Here is a 23,335-nt window from a genome sequence, read left to right on the forward strand (position 1 = left end):
TTATGCCTATAATACCTACACTTTGGGAGGCTGAGGCAGGAGGATCGCTTGAGCCCAGGAGTTCAAGACCAGCCTGGGCAACATGGCAAGACCCTATCTCTAAAAAACAAATAATTTAAAAATATATATATCCAGGCGGGGTGGCACATGCCTGTGGTCCCAGCTACTTAGGAGGCTGAGGTGGGAGGATTGCTCAAGCCAGGGAGGTTGAGGCTGCAGTGAGCCGTGATTGTACCACTGCACTCCAGCCTGAGAAACAGAACAAGATGCTGTTTAAAAAAAAAAAAAAAAAGTTTCTTTGAGTTTTGTATTTTTTTTTAATTTTGGCTATAAAACATGAAGTTGTTCTTATATTTGTGAAACTATGAAAATGAAGACAGAAGAGGCTTCTGATTTAAAGAAACAGAAATTGGCTTGTAAGACTTCCATTATAGCATATAACAATTTCAAATGCAAATTCTAGTTGAACAAAGGCTGGTTACCATATCAAAAATCACTTTGGATAGAATTTGATTGATCCACAGCTATTACAAATATTAATTATTGTTAGTTCAACCATAAAAATCATGAATATATCTGCCTAGAGTTATTGGTGAAACACAAGATATTAAAAAATACTGTATTCAAATAAAGGTAGAAAAATACTTACCCTGGATTAGCAGCTTCCATCAATATCCCAGTATAGAAAATTAAACTAAAAACAAGGCTACTTCACAGCAAGATTTATTAATACATCCAAAAGAAAGAAAGAAAAATGATTTTGTCACACTATATACAGATAATACATACAGTGTTTCATACACATATTACATCAGTTTTTACACAAGAAAAATATACATAAAAATGTAAACTTTTGTATACAAAAACCCTTAAACAAATTAAACAAGGACCAGATAACAAAAGGAGACCAATTCATTATTATTTCATCAAATTTTTAAAACAGTAATACAGTACATTCATTGAGATATATATGGAAAATGTGAGCCATCTCTTCTTGTTTAAAGGGAAATTACAAACCAAAAGTCAATCGCCTCCCAAGACGTGGTCCTCCCAGCAATGCCGCACCCAATGCCACAAGTATGCCTGTCCACCAGAACTGGGGGCTCTTACCAAAACCTGCCCATCTCCTCATCTTGCTCCTACAGTCTGTGCAGAAACAAGTGGCTCCTAACTTTTGTGCATATAATTAAACTCGCAGCCACTATGAACACAAATACAGAGGAGAGATTGTCAGTTTGTAAGTTCCCTTTAAGCGGCTTTTATATTTTTGTATTTATTTTTAATGCATGGCCTGTTAAACATACTTGGGTGCCAAGGTGAATGAGAACACTGAAAAAGAAGGGCTTTGAGAACCGCTAGTCCTTGCTACCGTGCAGTTTCTTTGTTAGAAGAGATTTTAAAACTGTCCAACCTGTCTCATTTGCTGGTTTCAAATAAGCTACCTCACCTTTGATTTCCCACTGCAACTTGGTTTCAACTTACACTTCAGTACTCTAGTTGTTAGTACCATACAATTGCCAAGAGGCTTTTTGTTAAAGGCTACTTCTGATATCAGGTTCCAGCTAAGCTACTCAGTAAAATGGCTCAAACCCCAGCCTCTCTATTTTAGTCTTCAGGAGTACTCTTACTTCACTGTTTTTTGTAACATCTTACAATTTAGGATTGTCCATCTACCTTCCTCTCTCTGCAAGTTCTTGAGATGTAATCTGCTGCCAACTCTTCACAAAATAAAATAATATTTAATCGTTCTTCCTTAATAGTCTTGCATTCAGTGTGTCAAATTGATGTACTAATGAAAAATACCTAAACTGTGGGGAATAAGAATTAAATCTATTTCAAGCACATGCAACTTGGAACTCGCAAAAAAAAAAAAAAAGAAAGAAAGAAAAAAAGAGTTTGGGATGGCCCTTAACTAAAATGTGCTTAAGACAGCTTCATGAGAGAGCTGCCTTCTTTCAAATTTGAATTTTGAACAAGGCAAAGTAACAATTAGGTGATATATTTCCCTGCAGCATGGGAGTAGTTAACTTCCCCCAGGCAAAATGATCTCAATAATCATTATTTATTAATGAAAGGAGGAGGCAAATTGGTGAATTAAGTTGATCTAGGAGATGGTGGCTGACATACACTAACGGAAATATTAGGATTGCTTTATAAGTGAAATAAACAGTCTGGTCTGTGGAACATCTCCACTTCAGAGAGAGGAAAAATGCACAAAGCTCCTCAAGTGAATCTCCAGCTCTTTCTTACTCTCATGGGACAGATGGCATTTTTAAAATGACAGTCTCCCTTTCAGTTAAGAAAAACACAACAATAAAAGGAAAAGGAAGATAAATAAATAGTGTGTGGATGTCTTTAGATGAGACTTTAAATGTTCTTTAAATAACTTTTGATAATGTATTTTAAATCATTACATACAACTGCCACTGCAGTGACAATATTCCAGTAGGGGCAGCATTTTGCTAAATGTAAAAGATTGCCATTTAAAACTCATACATATACATGTGTATATACAGTTATATCAACACTATTTATATACATATATATCTAGAGAGCAATATTTCATTGCCTTTGAATATCTATATATCTACTCCCACAATATATACTAGAGACATACTGTGTGAGTACATACGAAAGCATATGTACACATGCTCTGACATGTATATATACACTTTTGTCTGTGTGTGCATAAGAGCTTTAAAGGCACAATATATAGGGATGCAAGTTTTCTAGAGAGCTGCAGCAAAGTTAATACAGAATGTCACAAACTGAGAAAAGTCAAAAGGAAATATAGCAGAATTCATCACACAGGAATTCATCAAAGCAGTTTCATCATGAGAAAAATGAGTTAGTTACAGAATTCAAGAGGCTAACATGTGACCTTGTATGCTTTCCATTAAAATGTAAATGGTGAAGTTATGATTAAACTACAAAGCAAATAAAAATATGTAAATGACAAATTAATGACAGTAAGTGTGGAAATAAACCTAACACTAATATCAATCATAAAATCATAATTATGTTCTTTTGTAATTTAAGTAAAATGTCTCCAAATTATTGAGCTAAAACTTTCAAATTTGTTTTATTTGAAGGTTGGCTTTCTGTTTGTTTTTGAGACAAAGATGAATGCCCAAGTCTCAAAATTCCTATTGATAATATTACCAAAACTTGTATCTTCTGGGAAAATTTCAGAGATAAAGATCTTTAAAAGAAATAACAGAGAAGTTGATGAAATATGCTTAAGCCAGATGCTTCTGGCTAGAAGAGACAGAGTTAAGGGGGAAAAAAACCACAATGATGTGTGATTTTTTTTTTTTTTTAAAGTGATGAAAGACTGACCAGTAGAAGGTGGTGAAGATGAAGAATAGTGGAACTGGCAAGTAAGAACTGTTCAGACAAGCATTCATTGTGTAATATCCATAAACAAAACTATAATCCAAAGGACTTCCATTTTAGTATGTTCTGATGATGTACTCTAGACTGTCACCTCCTCTGGCTTACAGAATAATCCAGAACTTTCCATAGACATTAATCTTGCTTAACAAAGGCTGTTTACCTATTATACACACACATTTTTAAGGGAAATATATGTATATAGCTTTATCTATACACACACATATACATACGTGTATATATAGATTTATACAAATGTATAAATAAACATAATACTTTTCAATCTTTCCATTGACAAGGCAAGTTCACATTCAGCAAAGTGCCACCACATCCCATATACACATCTCTGTACAGATATACACATAAGGGTCTGTTTTCACCCTTCAACCGGGAGAATTTTTTCTAGCAAATCCCATTAACCAGCAACTGAAGGGAGAAATGGCACCAGTACAAACTCCCTTCTTTCATTTGCATGCATATGTACAAGAAATATGCAGATTTTTAAAAAAATCCCAAAACAAGAGTGAATGAAACCAGGAGATGCTGCAAAACTACAACTGTAGAAAAGAACAGCATATAGAGCTTTCCTAGATCTTCACTATATCTAAGATGAAGTAAATGATGCTCAAGAGACAACTACAAATTCAGGTATATTATCAGAAGTTGCTTTGACATATTTCAAAGTACATGATTTTTTAAGTATTAAAAATAAATGTCATTGGAACATTTAATACCAACTCTACTTTTGACTATTTCAGACCACCAGATACTCCAGTAATAAATGTATAGCAAAATAACAACTTAAAACTCAAAATAAAGGGATGTATTTTTTTTAATTCCATATGAATCAGGGGTAGCACAATTTTCCTATAGCTAAAATATGGGGATGGGAGCACTCTTAAGTTAATAAATAACAGCAGAACTGAGTAAAAGTTTTTTGAAAAATTTTGGAAATAAATGAAATCACCCCAGCTTTGAAATATGCACGGTGAAATGATCCCACCAACTCCTTAAACAAAGCAGCCCCTTCCAAAAATTCTTTATGAAAGGCCTATACTTTTTCTTAACTTCACCAAGAAACGATGATCAACAATATTTTCTTACTCGAATATAAAGAAATCTATAATTAACATAAAAAAGATTCAATAGATCTCTGGTCCCATCACCACAATAGATAAACACAGCTCATGTCTGGGGCTGTCTGTCTCCCTCTCTTATTTTTATGCTCGAAAGTGAGAGGCTGATCTTAGAACCTCCTGTTTCTCATGTCATTTTATGAACATAGCATAATATAAGTTAATCCAAAGGTTAACATAAAATGCACATGATATCAGAGCTAGCCTTTTAACATAAGATAACATAATGATTAATTTGGTGTATTTATACAACAGAGACAATGAGAAAGTAACTCCAATACCCTCAACTAAATAAATCATGTTTCTACAATACATTCGGTTACCTTTATCTATTTTTATATAAGCACACATTCATATCTCTCACACACGTGCCCCCAATGTATATTTTTGCATGTGTGTAAAAACTACAGACATATACATGCACACAAGTAATTTAGTTCTATTTTAAAGTCACAGTGGGAATTCCTTAGTGAGGAGGGATAAAAAGTTCCTGAATAAGACACTGAGAACATCTAGATTTATTATTTTCTCTATTTTACTTCCCAACTTACAGAATAAACTGTAAATTAAAGAATAACTCCATAGGAAATAAAAGAGGTCTTACAAACTTAGTTTACAAATTCCAGCTACAGTAGTTGGAGTTTTACTTGATCTATGTATTTCTATGTACCCTGTAACTAAGCTTCTAGCCATCTTAAGTGTAAACCACAGATCATTTACTAAAGAACATGATTCTCAACAGTTCTAGGAACAGTTATAAATGGTCTAAAGGTGTTCTACATTTTGAGGCCCCAGGATATCCTTTTATTTTATATATCTGCAAGGTAGCAAAGGATAGCTATACACCTTGACACGGCAGAGATCCAGTGTAAAAAGGTGCTTCACTAGTTTGTTTTGTCCAAAAAAAAAAAAAAAAAAAAAAAAAGCTCATATATATTTAGCTATTAAACACATAGGCAACATAATTCATTACACTCGATACAGCTTTAGTATAAAACTTATAATTTATGAGGTGATGTTAATAGCATAAATTAATATACCTTTTCTCTTAAAATCTACAATAAGTATTCTGAAAGCTCATTGGGGAAGGAAATTTTTAAATAAAAGTTTTAAAGCTGTGCGTGATGGGAAAGGATTCTGTATTCTGAAGCTGAGATGAGAGCCTGGAGGAGAAAGGAAAAAGTCCTATGCAAGACACTGTGGGCTACAAAACCAAATGTTTCCTCTTTCTTCCGCTCTCTTCAATGATGAGTCACCTTTAGTTTCTTTTAAAACTATTTTCTTATTTTAAAAACTGCCCTAATTTCCACAAGGAATCCCTGAGACATACTCAATACTATACAGTGAAAAGAACTATCACTGTTGAGAGGAACAGATTCAACCCTTCCAAACAGATGAAGACAATGTCAACAAGTGTCAGACTTCCCATCATTTCAGCACTAATCCACTGGAGCCAACTGTACCTTAATGATGCAGGTTGGAGTCATTTTAGGGCAAATCAGTCTATTCCCCCAGGTAGAACCAATGGTGTGGCATTTAGCTGCACTGGAGCCTTCTGCACTGCGTGTTGAAAATTTTTCCAAGGGGAACTCTGGGTGCATATAGAGCTTACTTCAGTGGTCCCCAGCTTAAAAAACAAACAAACAAAAACAAACAAACGAAGAAAAAAGAAACAAGTGAAAGAAGAGGATTCTATGACTCTTCGGGCGGGATGGGTACAGATCATATGTGCGTGTGCATTCTTCAGGACTGTGGTGGGCAGACGCAAGAAGGCGAAAGAGAAGATGGAAAGCTGTGCTGCCTTATGGAGCTCACTGAGAGTTAGATTGTTCTCTTATACGAGTATTGATCTAAACTTTAGATCACTAAAAACTGCTGTTCAAAGTAGCCAAACATCCCCAGTATTGGGGAACATAGGGTAAAAAAGTCATACCCAATTTGCTTGCTCTCTCTCTGAAACGTCACATTTCCTCTTATTAGCTCTGTATCACAGTGCAGAGAAAAACTAACAAAAAAAATAAGGGCTGAAGTGAAAACAGAATTTTTGCTATTTAGAAATAAGGCTCCCTAAGTTTGACCCACAACTGCAGCATTAATGACACTGTTTATTAGAAGAGACATTACTATTCATTTATGTTTTATGTTTTCTTTCCTAATTCATTAGTCAGGGAAAAATGCTTAACAGATATCCAAACATGTCCTTCACTGGTATTTTATTACAAATTATTGGAAAGGTAGTATTTAAAATGTTACTTTAATCTACTAAACATGATTCTGGTTTCCTCCAGAATATAGGAAAATGTATAAAGATGTTAAGACATTATTAAACTGTTTTAACTTTTCTACAGAATGCCAGTGAAGATTCAGTTAATGTATTGGGCGGGGGGAAACATCTATGTTCTTTCATATATATATATATAAAACTCTCCACTCCCGAGAAATATATTTTTTGTCAGGAAAAAAATCCTTGGAACAATGTAAATACTGGTAATAAAAGAGATACAAATGAGGACTGTTCAGTATGATGAAATTTTCTTTCAAGGAATCCTCTAAATTGCCTCATTAAACTGGAGAGTTCTGTTGACCATTTAGAAGACCATAATATTAGATTTCTATATATACCAGATTAAGAACAGTATTTTTAAAGAAGTCTGAAAAGAAAGATGAAGAAACTGAAAACTAATTTTTAATGAATTTCAAACCTCTTAATAAGTTTAGTGTTCATATACTCATCTTTTTGCAATACCAACCCATAGCGACCTTCTGAACTAACCTGGAGGAGAGGAGATTGCCTTACACGTGCACTGCTGACCGATGGTGCCCACTGACCATCACCAGCACCCCTAGGATGCCAAGGCACGGCAAAGACGGCGGGCAAGCATCAGCGGACTGACCACACGGCATTTACCAGATATGCTCAAATTCTAATCCCACTTTATAAAAACAGAATGGTATAGGTCAACAGAAAGGTCAATTCTTTCATGTAAGAAGAAAACCATATGGACAGGGCACCTCTGTGCATCCCAAACATGGTTTCCTTCCTAATCAAAGAGTTGTCTTTGCCACTGTGGACTGTGATCACAGATTGAGAACAAGCTCTGATAAGGAAGAGCTTTAGTGTCAGTCACAGAAAATGATGATTCTTAACTTTCAGGTGAGAGATTGGGCTTATTTAAAAATAAATCTTATAAATAATTATTTGGCAAAGATAAAGTATCAGCTTTCTTTAGCCTCAAGCCACTAAAGACAGTAACACCAATTTTAAGGAAAAATAATAATAACCTCACTTTCCAACTTGCTCCCCATGCCTACTATTTGTTTCTGATTAAATTATAGTCTTCTCATAGAGGGGCACTAGACACACCACACTGCCTGCCAACATGAAATTGCTCAGGAAGTCATTTATAAAGCAGTTATATCACACATGGTAGGTCACCAGAGAAAATAATCCTTTGCTGTCTAAGCTATGTGACGATAATTAGAAAATTTTTCCATTGCATAGTCTGTCACTTGGTGGGTTAAGTATAATTGCTACTTACTATTGAGTTGTTTACTAGCTACATAACCTACCCAGATGTGCAAATTGCTAAGCCATTTTTACAGAAGAAAAAACAATGTCTTAAGTACTTTAATTAAAATAATATTAATAATTATGTAGAGAGAGTAAAGGAGAAAAAGCCCATCTTTTCTTCAGATACTACTGATCATAGCCAGTGAATATCACACATTAGAATGGAATTCAGATTCTCAGAGCACAGAATGTATCCATTAACTGCAGCAACTTTGTAAATTAAATCACAGTAACACAATCTAACTGGCCTTTATAAATAGTCCCAAAGAACTGCAGAAACAGAGTGAAACTTCTTTGCCACTATTTCTCCTGGGTTCAACACTAGAATAAAAGCTAGTTTCTACCTATTTAGGACCTTATATAAGATTTGTTTTTCATTCCAGTATTGCCTTGTGATAGCATAAGTGCTATTTTAAAAGATACTAATTTTCATATTTCTGGAGTAAAAGCCACTTCATTCCTTTCTATACATATTAATAGCAAAGTTACTACTAATAGACGAGAATGGCTCTATTAAGTAAAAGAAAAACACAGATCTCTCTGGGCTTATAGATGTTCTCCTCTCTTCCAAAAAGGGACTCATAAGAAACAGCAAGAGCAAAGCAAATTGCAAACTTTGATATCTGTTTTGAACTAGATAAAATAGAGGAAAAGTTTGTTGTTGATAATTCCTCAACCACTTTCCTCAGCTTTCATCATGGGCATCCAAACGAAAATGTATTTACTCAAAGTTTTTGGTGTGAAGCTGTAACTAGCAACATTCCTGATAATTTCATGCCTCCTTACTAGAAAGCAGAGAAGGGCTTTTAAATGCACATAAAACAGAAAATTGCAAACAATAAAATGTGCAACTTACTGCAAACTCAGCTTTGTATCATAACTGAAGAATTTCAAGCAGCTAACATGAGGGGACAAGTAGACAGAAAAAGTTCAAATCGACTACCCAGGACTTTCCCTTCCTTGTCAAAGGGCTGATGAGGAAGTCAATGTGCTGCTCTGCGACAACCTTTAAATACACAATGGAGACTAAACTGAACTGCTGGGAATGGACAGTTATCTAGTGATGCTTATGATGGTTGTGAAAATAGTTTAACAAACTAAATGACATTTTTGAGCAGAGGTAACTACTCGTGACCACTTCATTACAGTACATTAAAATAAAAAAGCTTACTAATATAGATTCACAGGTGAGAAATATTCAAATTATCTGTCCTCACCATTCAGAATAGAAATTTATGGTGATACCAAATATAATTTTGCTTTATGACATAAGTTATAATTTAGAAATTTTGCACTCTGCAAAAAAGGCAAAGCTATTAAAAATAAATCTTCCAATCAATTACCATGATTTTAAAAAAACTAAATATATTACAAACATATTTTTGGCCCACAAAAAGAAACATCAATAAATACAAAATAGGGCATATAATGATTTCATACAGTCATGTGACATTTCCCCTCCATAACCTCAGGCACGTGGTATCTGCATAATGCCTGCTGATCACCATCATTCCTTTAAAAAGCAGAGAAAGAAAAGCTTTCAAAAGAAGGGACTGGTTAGAACTAGCATGGCATAAAGAGATTACATACAGGAAGTAGGACAATACATCCAATCACTACCTATTAGAAAGGAATTAAGATCAAATATTCCCTGACAAATGAATTATTGAACCACATCAATAGGTATGTTCTCTCTACTTAACTTTTAAAATATATATATATGTGAATTAGACTAGACTCAGGTATAAATAGCCAATGGTATCTCAAGGGACAGTGAAACTACTCAGCAAAAGCAGAGTAGAGATGCCTTTAAAATCTAGTTCCACCCTTCTCTGGGGGGGAAAAAAAGGTAGGCAAGAAACCTCACAAATTCATTTCATAGTCACGAACTTCCTAAACTACCCCATATGATTTTTAACCCCTAAAATCCTGGTATTTTAAAAACATTTCCCAAAACTATTTTCAAATTTACTTAAACCCAAGTACTTGAATTATTTTAAAAGGACCAAAGGGCGAATAAAATTTATATCTAATTTCCATATTCTGCTTTGAAAGAAACTTTAAAATGTGTATCCTTCAGATATTACACATCACTTCACAACTGGTACACTGATTCTACAAGTGTCTTAACATTTTACAAATCTTACCAAAGAATCACTACTGTAAACATGAAAAATTCAAAAGCAAAAGATGGATCAAGGAGTTCACAGATCCCATCTTTTCAAATCTATCTGACCTATCCTGCTTTTTCACATCAAAATATTTTCTTTAATTACATCTTGCAAATGTATTCCATGAGAGAGGGATTTAGAAACAAATGTCTGAAAAGACAAAGTGACCATCAGGCCCCAGAACCCCGGCAGCCTGCAGTCATCCCAGGCAAGCTTTTTAGGACATCCCTACCTCACTGACGGGAATCCAAGCTTTCTATGTTCTGTTTCTTCTTGGGCTAACTTTTAGCAGAAAAAGGTTGTGCTACTCACACGACCAGTCCACCACCCTCCCTATTCAGGAAACTTGAGGAAAAGAAGGACCGACCTTATTAGGACTGTGAGATGTAGGACAGGAGAAAAGTAAGAGTTTTATACTCATTAAGTAGGGGGAAGGGGAGAACAAAAAAAAACCAAACTAATGGGACAGCTGCTTCCTGCACTGCACAAAAACACACGCGTGGGCACACGCATACTCACAGGCAGTCAAAAGACACATTTTTTTCTTTTAGTTAAACATGATCACAATTACGAATGGAATCCTGGCCTCACTGTGGTGTTTAGCAGTTGGTGCTAGGTCAGAATCTTGACCTGCCACACACCATTTGCTGTCTCTTATACAGGAACTCAATTAATAAGATCATTCTATCTAGAACCACCTATGTAAAAACCTGGCAATAGAATGGAAAGCATTGATCTGAATACTAGGAAATAGTAAAGGGCACTGGTATTCTGAGGTATCTTCCACTTCTAGGACTTGCTGCTAAAAATCAATCCTATCCAGTCACTGTGCTGAACCACTAAGGAAACCACTGGGGCGGAGTGGGCCTGCCAGGAGGGAATGAGCACCAGTGCTAAGGAGCACATGTGAACACTGTAGCGAGGTCCACTGCAGGGCCACTCATTGAACTGGGAAGGGGGGTGCCCCTCTGATCCCCATCTGTTATATCTTCTTTAGGAAAAGGGGAGAGGGGTGCTAAAGAGGAAACAAAGATAGAAAACACTGGGTTCCCCACCTGCCTGCAAACACACAGACACCCTCAGTTAGGGGAGGGAAAGGGAGAAGATGCATTATTGGTACTTGTAGCTGTGGCACCTGTTACTGTGAAGCCTGTAGGAGGGGCTATAGAGCTGTGGCTGGGCTGCAGGTCCTTAGGAATGCCACTGTGAGAACTCAGCTGGTGGCCAAAGGCTGCGCTGAACTGAGGGAGTTGCTGCTTGGGAGAGGTGGAGGCCATTAGTTCAGCAGAAGGCCCCATGCCACTGAAGCTGGTCTGTGGTAACCCCGGAAGCACACTGGAGCTGCTGGGGGTCACGGTGGCGAAGGCAGGCTGTGTGGTCTCTGAGTTCGAAGTGGTGGGTGGCGTGGATAGGGAAGTGGAAAGAAGATGTCCATCTGCGCCGAGAAGGTTGCTAAATGGAGAGGGGTCTCCAAGGTTGACAGGGAGATTGCCCCAGTGAGTTCTGGGGTTTACCACGCCTCCAAGTGGCACCTCAAGTTGGGTTGGGAGCAAGTGCTGCGCCATGATGGGCATCTCTGCTGAAAAGGTAGCTGCCATATTATCACCAGAGTACGATGTTGTGTGGGGAGAGGTGATATGGTCACTGTAGGGAGACGGCACATGCTCACTATCATAATGGCTTCCATGGGGTGAGGAGTGTGAGTGATCACTGCTGTATTGCTGTCGTGAGGTGATTAGGTCATCTGCCTTGCTCAGCAGCTGGGCAGGATGTGGCCTCTGGGAGGCATGGCTGCCGTCATGAAGTCCATGAAACTGTCCTGGGAAGGCTCTCTCCCCAAGTGCACTCTGGCTGATCAGAGTGGCAGAAGTAAGGCCAACGTTGGCTGGGGCAGAGAACTGCCCCTGGATCTGCCCTGCCAGGGGTGTAGGTGGGTTTGACAAGGTAGCAGAACGGAGCAGGTTCTCATCCAGCTCTAGACTAGAAAAATTATCATGTACTATACGCCCATTCAATAGCTCCCCTAGGTCTGTGTTCACCTCTCGGCTCAAGGATTGTATTCCTGAAGCTCCAGTACCTGTGGAGAACACCCCTATTCCTCTATCTGACAACTCCTGGACTGGCACACCATCTGACTGGGCAAGGACCCCAATGGTACTCAGGCACTCGAGAGAAGTTACAGCCTGCAAGGCCCGTTCAAGCTCCTCAGCCTCTTCGGTAGTTGGGAGGAGGTCTCCATTCTTCCCTGAGTCAACAAAAGCCATCGACAATCAGTAGAGCTTTTACCAGTTCTACATCACAAAAATCATACATTTGAATTATTTTAAACAATATTCGATTTAAAGAGTCCCTCTTGAAAAGAAAAGTTTCCAAGATTTTGATTGGAGGGAAAAAGTGAAATAATGGTCTGCAGGACAGGGTCTGTAACGTCAGCTACCTAGGAATTTGAATCACCACCTTCAGTTGATTTACTGAAAACCATCTCAAAAACCATCTTATCAAAGTACTAAATTCTTAGGAATTCTAAGGATTACAAATTTAAAACTCATGGTGACTATGTGATTATACGTGTTTTTAACCTAAAATAATATTATCATCATTAACATAGAAAACATATATCAACTTGGATTTGAGAGAAAAGGCTGTGTAGAACAGGTCCACCTTGCCTGTTCTACTCCTGACTCTCCCAGCTGGAGGGCAGCTGTGGAAAGTTAAAACACAGAAATTCATACATCTATTTTAGCACAACACTAAGCTCTCAGTTCATTTCATGGGTTATCTTTCAAAATGCTTTTGCTTTACTCTCTAATCCTTTCCCCTCATCCTCTTCCCATTTCTTACTAATTTTCATAAAACGGAAGCCCATGGACCTACTTTGATTTCATTTCTAATATTTAAAAAATCTATTGTTAGGAACTTGATTAATCACCATGGAAATATTCGATTTTTAATGGTGAAAGAAACATTCTAAAAGTATAAAATATTTCCCCTGAAAGCATGGGGGAATTGGCAGGATTAAGCAAACTTTGTTTTGGAAAAGTGCACTTCAGTTGAAGTACAGGGTGGGGTATAAAACTAGGGCAAGTTCTAACAGACTTCAAAACTCACGTTCGGCTGGGCGCAGTGGCTCGTGCTTGTAATCCCAGCACGTTGGGAGGCCAAGGCAGGTGGATCACCTGAGGTCGAGAGTTCGAGACCAGCCTGACCAACATGGTGAAACCCCGCCTCTACTAAAAATAGAAAAATTAGCTGGGCATGTTGGCAGACACCTGTAATCCCACCTACTCGGGAGGCTGAGGCAGGAGAATCGCTGGAACATGGGAGGCAGAGGTTGCAATGAGCCAAAATGGCGCCACTACATTCCAGTCTGAGCGACAGAGCGAGACTCCATCTCAAAAAAAAAAAAAAAAAAAAAGTCATGTTCGAGATGTTTTTGTTCAAAAATAAAGTAAAAGTATTCACTTTAAAGAAACAACGTTGGGCCAGGTGTGGTGGCTCATGCCTGTAATCCCAGCACTTTGGGAGGCCAAGGCGGGTGGATCACTTGGGGCCAGGAGTTCAAGACCAGCCTGGCCCACACTGCGAAACCCCACCTCTACTAGAAGTACAAAAATTAGCCGGGCGTGGTGGCACATGCCTGAAATCCCAGCTACTCGGGAGGCCAAGGTGAAAGAATCGCTTGAACCTGGAGGCAGAAGCTGCAGTGAGCCAAGATCGTGCCACTGCACTCCAGCCTGGGCGACAGAGTGAGACTCTGTCTCCAAAGAAAAAAGAAACAAGTTATAAACCTAGTCAGCAAATTATGAGATGGTTAAACAAACTGCACATTCCTTATCTTCTGAAAGGGTTAAAATAGCTGCAGTGGCATTATATTTCCTATCTACAATGAAAGACATTACATATGAGGAGGAATATGATAAACACATCTCAAAACACTATTTCTTTTCTTATAAACTCATTTTTAAAACCAGTTTCCTTGAGTCAAAATATTGACTATACCTTCAAAAAAATCAAAATCTTGTAAGTCATCAGGTAGCCGTGGCAGGACATCTGAAAAGTCCTCCTGGTTCAATTCCAAGTCATGTGGAATGTCAGTGATCTCATTGGCAATGTCATCCGGCAACTCATCAGCACTCAGCTCTGGCGTGGATGGGCTCCTGGGAAAGAGGACACTGTTGGTCCCATAACTCCCCCATTATCTTCACATCAATACCACCAAGCCAAGTTCATTCAACATGAAAAGAAGCTAACGTCAGGCAGGGCACAGTGGCTCACAACTGTAATCCCAGCACTTTGGGAGGCCAAGGTGAGAGGATCACTTGAGGCCACGAGTTCGAGATCAGCCTGGTCAACATGGCAAAACCTTGTCTCTACTAAGAATACAAAAATTAGCTGGGCATGGTGGTACACACCTGTAATCCCAGCTACTCAGAAGGCTAAGGCATGAGAATCACTTGAAACTAGGAGGCGGAGGTTGCAGTGAGCTGAGATCACACTACTGCACTCCAGCCCGGGCAACAGGTCGAGACTCTGTCTCAAAAAAAAAAAAAACCAAAATCAAAAAACAAGCTAATAATGTCTTTTAGGTTTTTTATTTAAAGGTCAGAAAGCCCCGGCAGGTCTTGAACCCAAGCACAGGGATTAGACAGATGGAAAGTAAGGAAGTAACCACCTGAGCTAAAGCCAATCCTAATGTCTTCTAGGTTTTTTTTTTTAGACAGAGTTTCACTCTTGTTGCCCAAGTTGGAGTGCAATGGCGCGATCTCGGCTCACTGCAACCTCCACCTCCTGAGTTCAAGAGATTCTCCTTTCTCAGCCTTCAGAGTAGCTGGGATTACAAGCGCCCACCACTATGCCAAGCTAATTTTTGTTTGTTTTTAGTAGAGACGGGGTTTACCCATGCTGGCCAGGCTGGTCTCGAACTCCTGACCTCAGGTGATCCACCCACCTTGGCCTCCCAAAGTGTTGGGATTACAGGCATGAGCCACCATGCCTTGCTTTTTTTTTTTTTTTTTTTTTTTTTTGAGATGGAGTCTTGCTCTGTCGCCCAGGCTAGAGTGCAGTGGCATGATCTCGGCTCACTGCAACCTCCACCTCCCGTGTTCCAGCGATTCTTCTGCCTCAGCCTCCTGAGTAGCTGGGATTACAGGTGCCCGCCACCACACCCGGCTAATTTTTGTATTTTTGGTAGAGATAGGGTTTCACCATCTTGGCCAGGCTGGTCTCGAACTCCTGACATCATGATCCACCCGCCTCGGCCTCCCAAAGTGCTGGGATTACAGGCATGAACCACCGCACCTGGTCCTAGGTTTTTTATATTCAACAGAAACATGAGAAACCCTAACTTACAGTGTCTCCTCCCCTATTTTAAAAGAAGGAAATCTGAAAGTAGAGTCACTGCAAAAATACATGCCTCACCATATGCAGTCATATTTCTGCAACCTTCACCCATGTATTAAGAGGCAACAACAACTACTAGGTAATACTTTTACTTCAAATTTGTACAATGAATCACAATTTGGTGTATCAAGTGTGTCTTAATGCTTTTTAGTAGAATTTCAAATCTGGTTGAAATAATAATTTTAGAAATGAAATTAACAACAGGTAAAATTGAAATGCTTAGCTAAAACAAAAGCTTCATTCTTCTGGTCAAAATGTTTAACCCTGCCAAAATAAATAATGCCTCATATTTCTGATGGAATACTTCTGTTGGAACATATATGGAATTTCTGCAAAAGTTTTAAAAGTTAAGAGACTAGGTATAGTGGTTCATGCCTGTATTCCCAGCACTTTGGGAGGCCGAGGCAGGTGGATCACTTGAGGTCAAGAGTTCCAGACTAGCCTGGCCAACGTGGTGAAACCCCATCTCTACTAAAAATACAAAAATCAGCTGGGCGTGATGGCACATGCCTGTAATCCCAGACTAGGGTGGCTGAGGCAGAAGAATCGCTTGAACCCTGGAGGCAGAGGTTGCAGGGAGCCGAGATTGCACCACTGCACTTAGCCTGGGCGACAGAGCAAGACCTGGTCTCAAGGAAAAAAAAATGTTTTTTAAGTTGAGAGTATACAATGAAAGTCAGTTTCAGCGTCTGTTCTCTTTATTGTAAGCAAAAGCTTAATTTTAGATCAAATACAGCCAGATACAGGTAAAATTTGCACCAAAAACTATTTTAAAAATCTAGGCTGATATACTAAATGGTTTCTGTAGCCTAGTGACAACTTTACAATAACCACATGAAGCTAGATGTTCTGAGAAGAATCCCAAAATGTAAAGAAAAATTAGGTGCCAGTGGCACCACTGACCGGATCTGAGAGGCCTCCACTGGCAGTGAGACGCTGGCGGGCATGCTGAGGTTCCCTTGGGGGACTGCAGGTGGAATGGGTTTTTGGGGTCGACGAGGTCCACGCCTTCTCTTCTTCTTGTGTTTTTTGGTTAGTGCAGGAGGCTTGGTTTTTTTCCTGGGTTTCCTCTGCTGCTGGTGCTGAACTTTACGGGAGTTATCTCCTCTCAAGAAATTATCCTTTGAAATGAATAAATAGGCTTTTAAATTGAGATTATCTGGGATAAACCTGACAGCTACCTAAAGAATACTTACATCCCTTAATATTCTATATAATGCCTAAAACATACTGGATGCCCAAAACTATGTATAACAATAATGAAGACATCAAACTTCATCAATTCCAAGATCTACATTTTAATATCTCTGCAATTGGGAAGCATTCTAAATTGGTGGCATTTTACCATTGCGGTCAGCCTGCTGATGGTCATTATAGTTGACACTGTCTACACACACACACACACACACACACACACACACACACACACGGTTCCAGTTCTTTGTACTGGCATCGTTTCTGAATTAAGGTTTGTACACTGTTGGTACTACGTGTGGAGGAAAATTTTTTGTGAATGTAGAAAGGCACAAAGAGCAGCAGGGCATAAAATTAATATTAGTGGAGCACATATTCATTACTGAAGAACTGACCACAATTCTTTTTTTTTTTTTCCCTGTAAGGCAACAACCAAGTGAAAAAGGAAAATAACCACAAAGTAGATGAAGTTGTTCTATTGCTGAAGTACGTAGAAAATACTGCCTTTCACATGTCAAGCAGTACAGTCAAAACCAGGAACAGTATATAAAAATCTATGTCTAAATAAGTCTTTTAAAAGCTCTTTAATGAGTTGAAAACAAAAATTCTAAGTGATAAGAAAGTACCGCATCACTGGCAACATTTTTTTCTTTCTTATTGGCACATAAAACAGTGGGATTTGCAATTGAATGTCACCTTTAATTAATTCCCTAATAACTCTTGTAGCTAAATAAAGATTGTAGACCATAGTATTTTAAGACTAATAACTATCACTAGCATCAAAAAATTGAAAACAAGAAATAAAATTAAAGCATAAATTCAGGAAATCTAAAACAGGTTTAATCCTACTCAAATGCTTGAATGTAAACAATTACAGATTAAGTCACAAATACATAAATTTAAAACAAACCAAAAAAAAGAGGCTACCTCGGGCCAGACGCAGTGGCTCACGCCTGTAATCCCAGCACTTTGGGAGCCGAGGTGGGTGGATCACCTGAGGTCAGGAGTTCGAGACCAGCCTGGCCAACATGGCGAAACTCCATCTCTAATAAAAATACAAAAATTAGCCGGGCCTGGTGACACGTGCATGTAATCCTAGCTACTTGGGAGGCTGAGGCAACGGAATTGCTTGAACCCGGGAGGCAGAGGTTGCAGTGAGCTAAGATTATGCCATTGCACTTCAGCCTGGGCAACAAAAGCGAAACTCAGTCTCAAAAAAAAAAAAAAAAAAAGGCTACTTCTCAGACTCTGGAGTTCTTTTTGTCTCAACACTTGAGGTCTACTTGTATTATGTCCACTATTTAACTCAACAAATGGTGAATGCGCAAGGGCCAGTACCCGAACATTGTGCTCAGCATCCATTCCCGGCTTTCCCTCCAGCACCAGTGCTGATCTCAGGAGGAAGTTAGGGAGCTCTCACCCAAGAGAAAATAAGTCCTATCTGTAAGGCTCCCAATGATCACCTGGGTCAGATTCCTGCCTGATTCTCCTAAGCTTGTGTGCAGTGGCCTTGTGGCACTCTTGGTACTATGCCAGATACTTCACACAGAACAGCCTGTGACTGATACCTGCCTTGCTCGCCTCCAGAGAGCTAGAGCCCCCACCCCCTGAGGCTTTCCTAATGCCAGCTGTTCTTTTACCTAGCTTCAGTGCACAGTGAAATACTATTCACTCCCAACTTTTGTCTGATTCTACCTCTATGTCAAGGCAATGCACTCACCATCTGTCATAGGATCTTACAAAGGTGGAATCCCATGTTCTGCCTGACAGCCGGGACTTCCTGCAGCTGGAGTCTCTTACCAATGGCTGTCACATCCTAGTTCTGAATCTTAACCCCTTCCATTGGTATGCCTAACCATTAATGTATTCAACAATTACTTACTGAGCATCTCTGTTCTAAGTGCTAGGGATACAGTAGTAACAAAAAAATGCTCCTGCCCTTGTGAGGTTTACATTCTAGTAGGAGAATACAGAAAATAAACAAACTAATGAATAACTGTTAGGCAGACAAATGTTAGGAAGAAAAATGAGGTAGAGTATGAGGATAAAACCTGACAGGGTAACAGGCAGGTGGAAGACCTGTGTGATGAGACAACACATGGTAACAAACCTGAATGAAAGGAAGGAGTGAGCAATGCGGAAACTTGGGAAAAGGCCAAGTGTGGTGGCTCATGCCTATAATCCCAACACTTTGGGAGGCAGTGGCAGGAGGATGTGATGGGAAGCCATTAGCAGGTTTTGATTTTATGGAGCTAATATGATCAGATGTATAGTCTAAAGGGCCTGCTCTAAAGGCTACTTACTACAGAATTCCCTTTCTATGACATTCTGGAAAATGCAGAAGTATAGGGGCAGAAAATAGATCAGTGGGGATGGAGTAAAGGGATGACCACAAAGGGAGTAGTGTAAGAGAATCTGGGGAGCAGTTCTGTATCTTGATTTAGGTGGTGGTTATACAACTGTATGCGTCTACAAAACTCCTAAGAGTGTACACTCAAAAGTGAATTCAATTCAAAGAAAGTAGAACATAGACACACCCAGCCTACTCTGGCTGCTATGTAAACAACATACCCCCTATGGCAGGGGGATATGGCAAGAAGGGAGATCAATTAGGAGACTATTACAATAATCCAGGCAAAGATAATGGTAGCCTCAACTAGAATGGTAGCAGTGAAATTTATAAAATGTGTTTGGATTCAGAATATAATATGAAAATAGAGGCTCGGCGCAGTGGCTCAGGCCTGTAAGATCCCAGCACTTTGGGAGGCCAAGGTGGGCAGATTACTTGAGGTCAGGAGCTCAAGACCAACCTGGCCAACATGGTAAAACCCCATGTCTACCAAAAAATACAAAAATTAACTGGGCACGGTGGCACATGCCTGCAGTCCCAGCTACTTGGGAGGCTACTGTGGGAGAATTCCTTGAACCTAAGAGACAGAGGTTGCAGTGAGCCGAGATTGCACCACTGCACTCAAACCTGGGTGACAAAGAGAGACTTGTCTCAAAAAAAAAAAAAAAAAAAAAAAACCAGAGCCTAGATTTGCACATACTTTTCATCTCCCAGTGTCAGTCTCTCATAGGAGCACTGATGGGGTACAAGTGCTTCTTATAGTCTCTTATGTAATTTTTAACCTAAAACAAAAATAGCTCAAACTACTGCCAGATTCTAACTGTCTTCAGAGAGAAAACCATTTTCAAAAATTTGTATTTTAAATACTTAAAAAAAATTTGATTAGTATAATTGTGATTGTTATATAAAATATATATTATTTTATGACTAATTTACATTATACTAATTCAGTCTTAGGTTTGCCTCATTGAATTTGCCTAAGTAGGAAAGTTTAACTAGCTGAAAAGAATAAAACTGCATTCAATTTCTCTAAAAGCATTCACATAATAATGGTTATAGGAGGCCAGGCGCGGTGGCTTACGCCTGTAATCCCAGCACTTTGGGAGGCCAAGGCGGGCGGATCATGAGGTCAGGAGATCGAGACCTTCCTGGCTAACATGGTGAAACCTCATCTCTACTAAAAATACAAAAATTAGCCAGGCGTGGTGGCAGGCACCTGTAGTCCCAGTTACTTGGGAGGCTGAGACAGAAGAATGGCGTGAACCCGGGAGGTGGAGCTTGCAGTGAGCCGAGATCTCACCACTGCACTCCAGCCTGGGTGATAAAGCAAGACTCCATCTCAAAAAAAAAAAAAAAAAAATTGTTATAGGAACCAAAAATTCATTCATAATAAGTTCCTAAAGCAGACACTGAAGTACAGTTTTTTCTACTTAACAGTATCTTCCTCAGTATCTTAGAAGTATGCCGGAATGGTGGAACTTTAAAATGAAAATATGCGGCTGGGATCATTTATTTCGTGATTTGAAAGCTACAGGGCCCACATTACCATGGGTCTGTGAAATCATCAATGAAGGTCCACAAAAGTGGTTCAAAAAGCATATAGAAATTATTCCTTAGCTATGACAAAGCCTGAGTAAGCTTAAAAAAAAAAAAAAGCCTATATTCGCTGGGCATGGTGGCTCATGCCTGTAATCCCAGCACTTTGGGAGGCCGAGCCGGGTGGATCACCTGAGGTCAGGAGTTCAAGACCAGCCTGGCCAACATGGAAAAACGCTTTCTCTACTAAAAAAAACAAAAATTAGGCGGCATGGTGGCATGCGCCTGTAATCCCAGCTACTCGGGAGGTTGAGGTGCAAGAATCACTTGAACCCAGGAGGCGGAGGTTGCAGTGAGCCAAGATTGCACCACTGCACTCCAGCCTGGGTGACAGAGTAAAACTCCATCTCAAAAAAAAAAAAAACAACCTATATTTTAAATGTTTTTATATTAAAGTTTTATATTAAAGTTGAAAATAATTATTCAACATTTGTAATATGTAATTGTAATATGTAGTTTAGTATACAAATTTTTCAAAACATATTGTCTGTAAAAGAAACCTAAAAAATAAAACAAGTTCTTGGTGAAGAAGCCAGTTGATCTGGTTTGGTTCTGTGTCCCCACCCAAATTTCATCTTGTAGCTCCCATAATTCCCACGTGTTGTGGGAGGGAGACACTGGGAGATGACTGAACTATGGGGGCAGGTCTTTCCCCTGTTGTTCTTGTAATAGTGAATGGGTCTCACAGATCTGATGGCTTTAAAAATGGGAGTTGCCCTGCACGAGCTCTTTTTGCCTGCCACCATCCATGTGAGATGTGACTTGTCCCTCCTTGCCTTCTGCCGTGATTGTGAGGCCTCCCCAGCCACGTGGAACTGTGAATCCAATTAAACCTCTTTTTTTTTTTAAATTGCCCAGTCTCAGGTATGTCTTTATCAGCAGCACAAAAACAGACTAATATAGCAAATTGGTACCAGTAGAGTGGGGTGCTGCTGAAAAGATACCCAAAAATGTGGAACCAACTTTGGAGCTGGGTAACAGGCAGAGGCTGGAACAGTTTGGAGGGCTCAGAAGAAGACAGAAAAATGTGGGAAAGTTTGGAACTCACTGGACACTTGTTGAATGGCTTTGACAAAAATGCTGATAGTGATATCGACAATGAAATCCAGGCTGAGGTGGTCTCAGAAGGAGATGAGGAACTTGTTGAGAACTGGAGCAAAGGTGACTCTTGTTATGTTTTAGCAAAGAGACTGGCAACATTTTGCCCCTGCCCTAAAGACTTATGGAACTTTGAACCTGAGAGAGATGATCTAGGGTATCTGGCAGAAGAAATTTCTAAGCAGCAAAGCATTCAAGAGGTGACTTGGGTGCTATTAGAAGCATTCAGTTTTAAAAGGGAAATATAGCATAAAAGTTTGGAAAATTTGCAGCCTGACAATGCAGTAGAAAAGAAAATCCCACTTTCTGAGCAGAAATTCAATCCAGCTGCAGAAATTTGCATAATTAACAAGGAGCTGAATGTTAATCCTCAAGACAATGGGGAAAATGTCTCCAGGGCACGTCAGATGTCTTCTCGGCAGCCCCTCCCATCATAGGCCTGGAGGCCTAGGAGGAAAAGATGGTTTCATGGGCCAAACCCAGGGCTCCCGTGCTCTGTGCAGCCTAGGGACTTGGTACCCTGCATTCCAACCACTCCAGCCATGGCTAAAAGGGAGCAAGGTAGAGCTCAGGCTGTTGTTTCAGACGGTGGAAGCCCCAAGCCTTGGCAGCTTCTACATAGTGTTCAGCCTGCAAGTGCACAGAAGTCAAGAATTGAGGCTTGGGAACCTCCGCCTAGAATACAGAAGATGTATAGAAACAGTCTGTCTGGGCATGGTGGCTCACGCCTGTAATCTCAGCACTATGGGAGGCTGAGGCGGGCAGATCACCTGAGGTCAGGAGTTTGAGACCACCCTGGCCAACATGGTGAAACCCTGTCTCTGCTAAAAATACGCACAAATTAGCCAAGCGTGGTGGCACACGCCTGTAATCCCAGCTACTTGGGAGGCTGAGGCACAAGAATTGCTTAAACCTTGAAAGCAGAGGTTGCAGTGAGCCAAGATCAAACCACTGCACTGCAGCCTGGGCGACAGAGACTCTGTCTCCAAAAAAAAAAAAAATGTATAGAAATGCCTGGATGCCCAGGCAGAAGTTTGCTGTAGGAGTGGGGCCCTCCAGGGGAACCTCTGCTAGAATAGTGCAGAAGGAAAATGTGGGTGGGAGCCTCCACACAGAGTCTCTACTGGGACACCACCTAGTGGAGCTGTGAGAAGAGGGCCACCATCCTCCAGACCCCAGAATGGTAGATCTACTGACAGCTTGCACCATGCACCTGGAAAAGCAGCAGATACTCAATGCCAGCCCATGAAAACAGCCAGGAGAGGGGCTATACCCTGCAAAGTCACAGGGGCAGACCTGCCCAAGATTATGGGAACCTATGTTTTGCATCAGCTTGACCTGGATGTGAGACATGAAGTCAAAGGAGATGATTTTGGAGCTTTTCGATTTGATTGTCCACTGGATTTCGGACTTGCATGGAGCCTGT

At 39.8% G+C, this 23,335-nt stretch overlaps 1 protein-coding gene across 8 annotated transcripts in view; it reads right to left on the reverse strand.

Annotated features, from left to right (window-relative positions):
- Positions 1 to 707: 707 nt before the first annotated feature.
- INO80D (INO80 complex subunit D) overlaps positions 708 to 23,335 on the reverse strand; it is a 101,290-nt gene continuing 78,662 nt past the window's right edge. For 7 of the 8 annotated variants that reach the window (XM_054680136.2, XM_063790661.1, XM_009444091.4 and 4 more), the window contains 3 exons: positions 16,575 to 16,792; positions 14,271 to 14,428; positions 6,244 to 12,516 (listed from right to left, as the gene is read on the reverse strand). In XM_054680136.2, coding sequence (XP_054536111.1) covers positions 11,351 to 12,516; positions 14,271 to 14,428; positions 16,575 to 16,792 — 1,542 coding nt within the window. In that variant the 3' untranslated portion in view covers positions 6,244 to 11,350. Of the gene's footprint in view, positions 12,517 to 14,270; positions 14,429 to 16,574; positions 16,793 to 23,335 lie in introns of all 8 variants that reach the window. The other variant, XM_516046.7, reaches the window with a different exon arrangement.

The sequence above is a fragment of the Pan troglodytes genome, chromosome 13 (assembly GCF_028858775.2).
Source record: "Pan troglodytes isolate AG18354 chromosome 13, NHGRI_mPanTro3-v2.0_pri, whole genome shotgun sequence".
Classification (NCBI taxonomy): Eukaryota; Metazoa; Chordata; class Mammalia; order Primates; family Hominidae; genus Pan; species Pan troglodytes.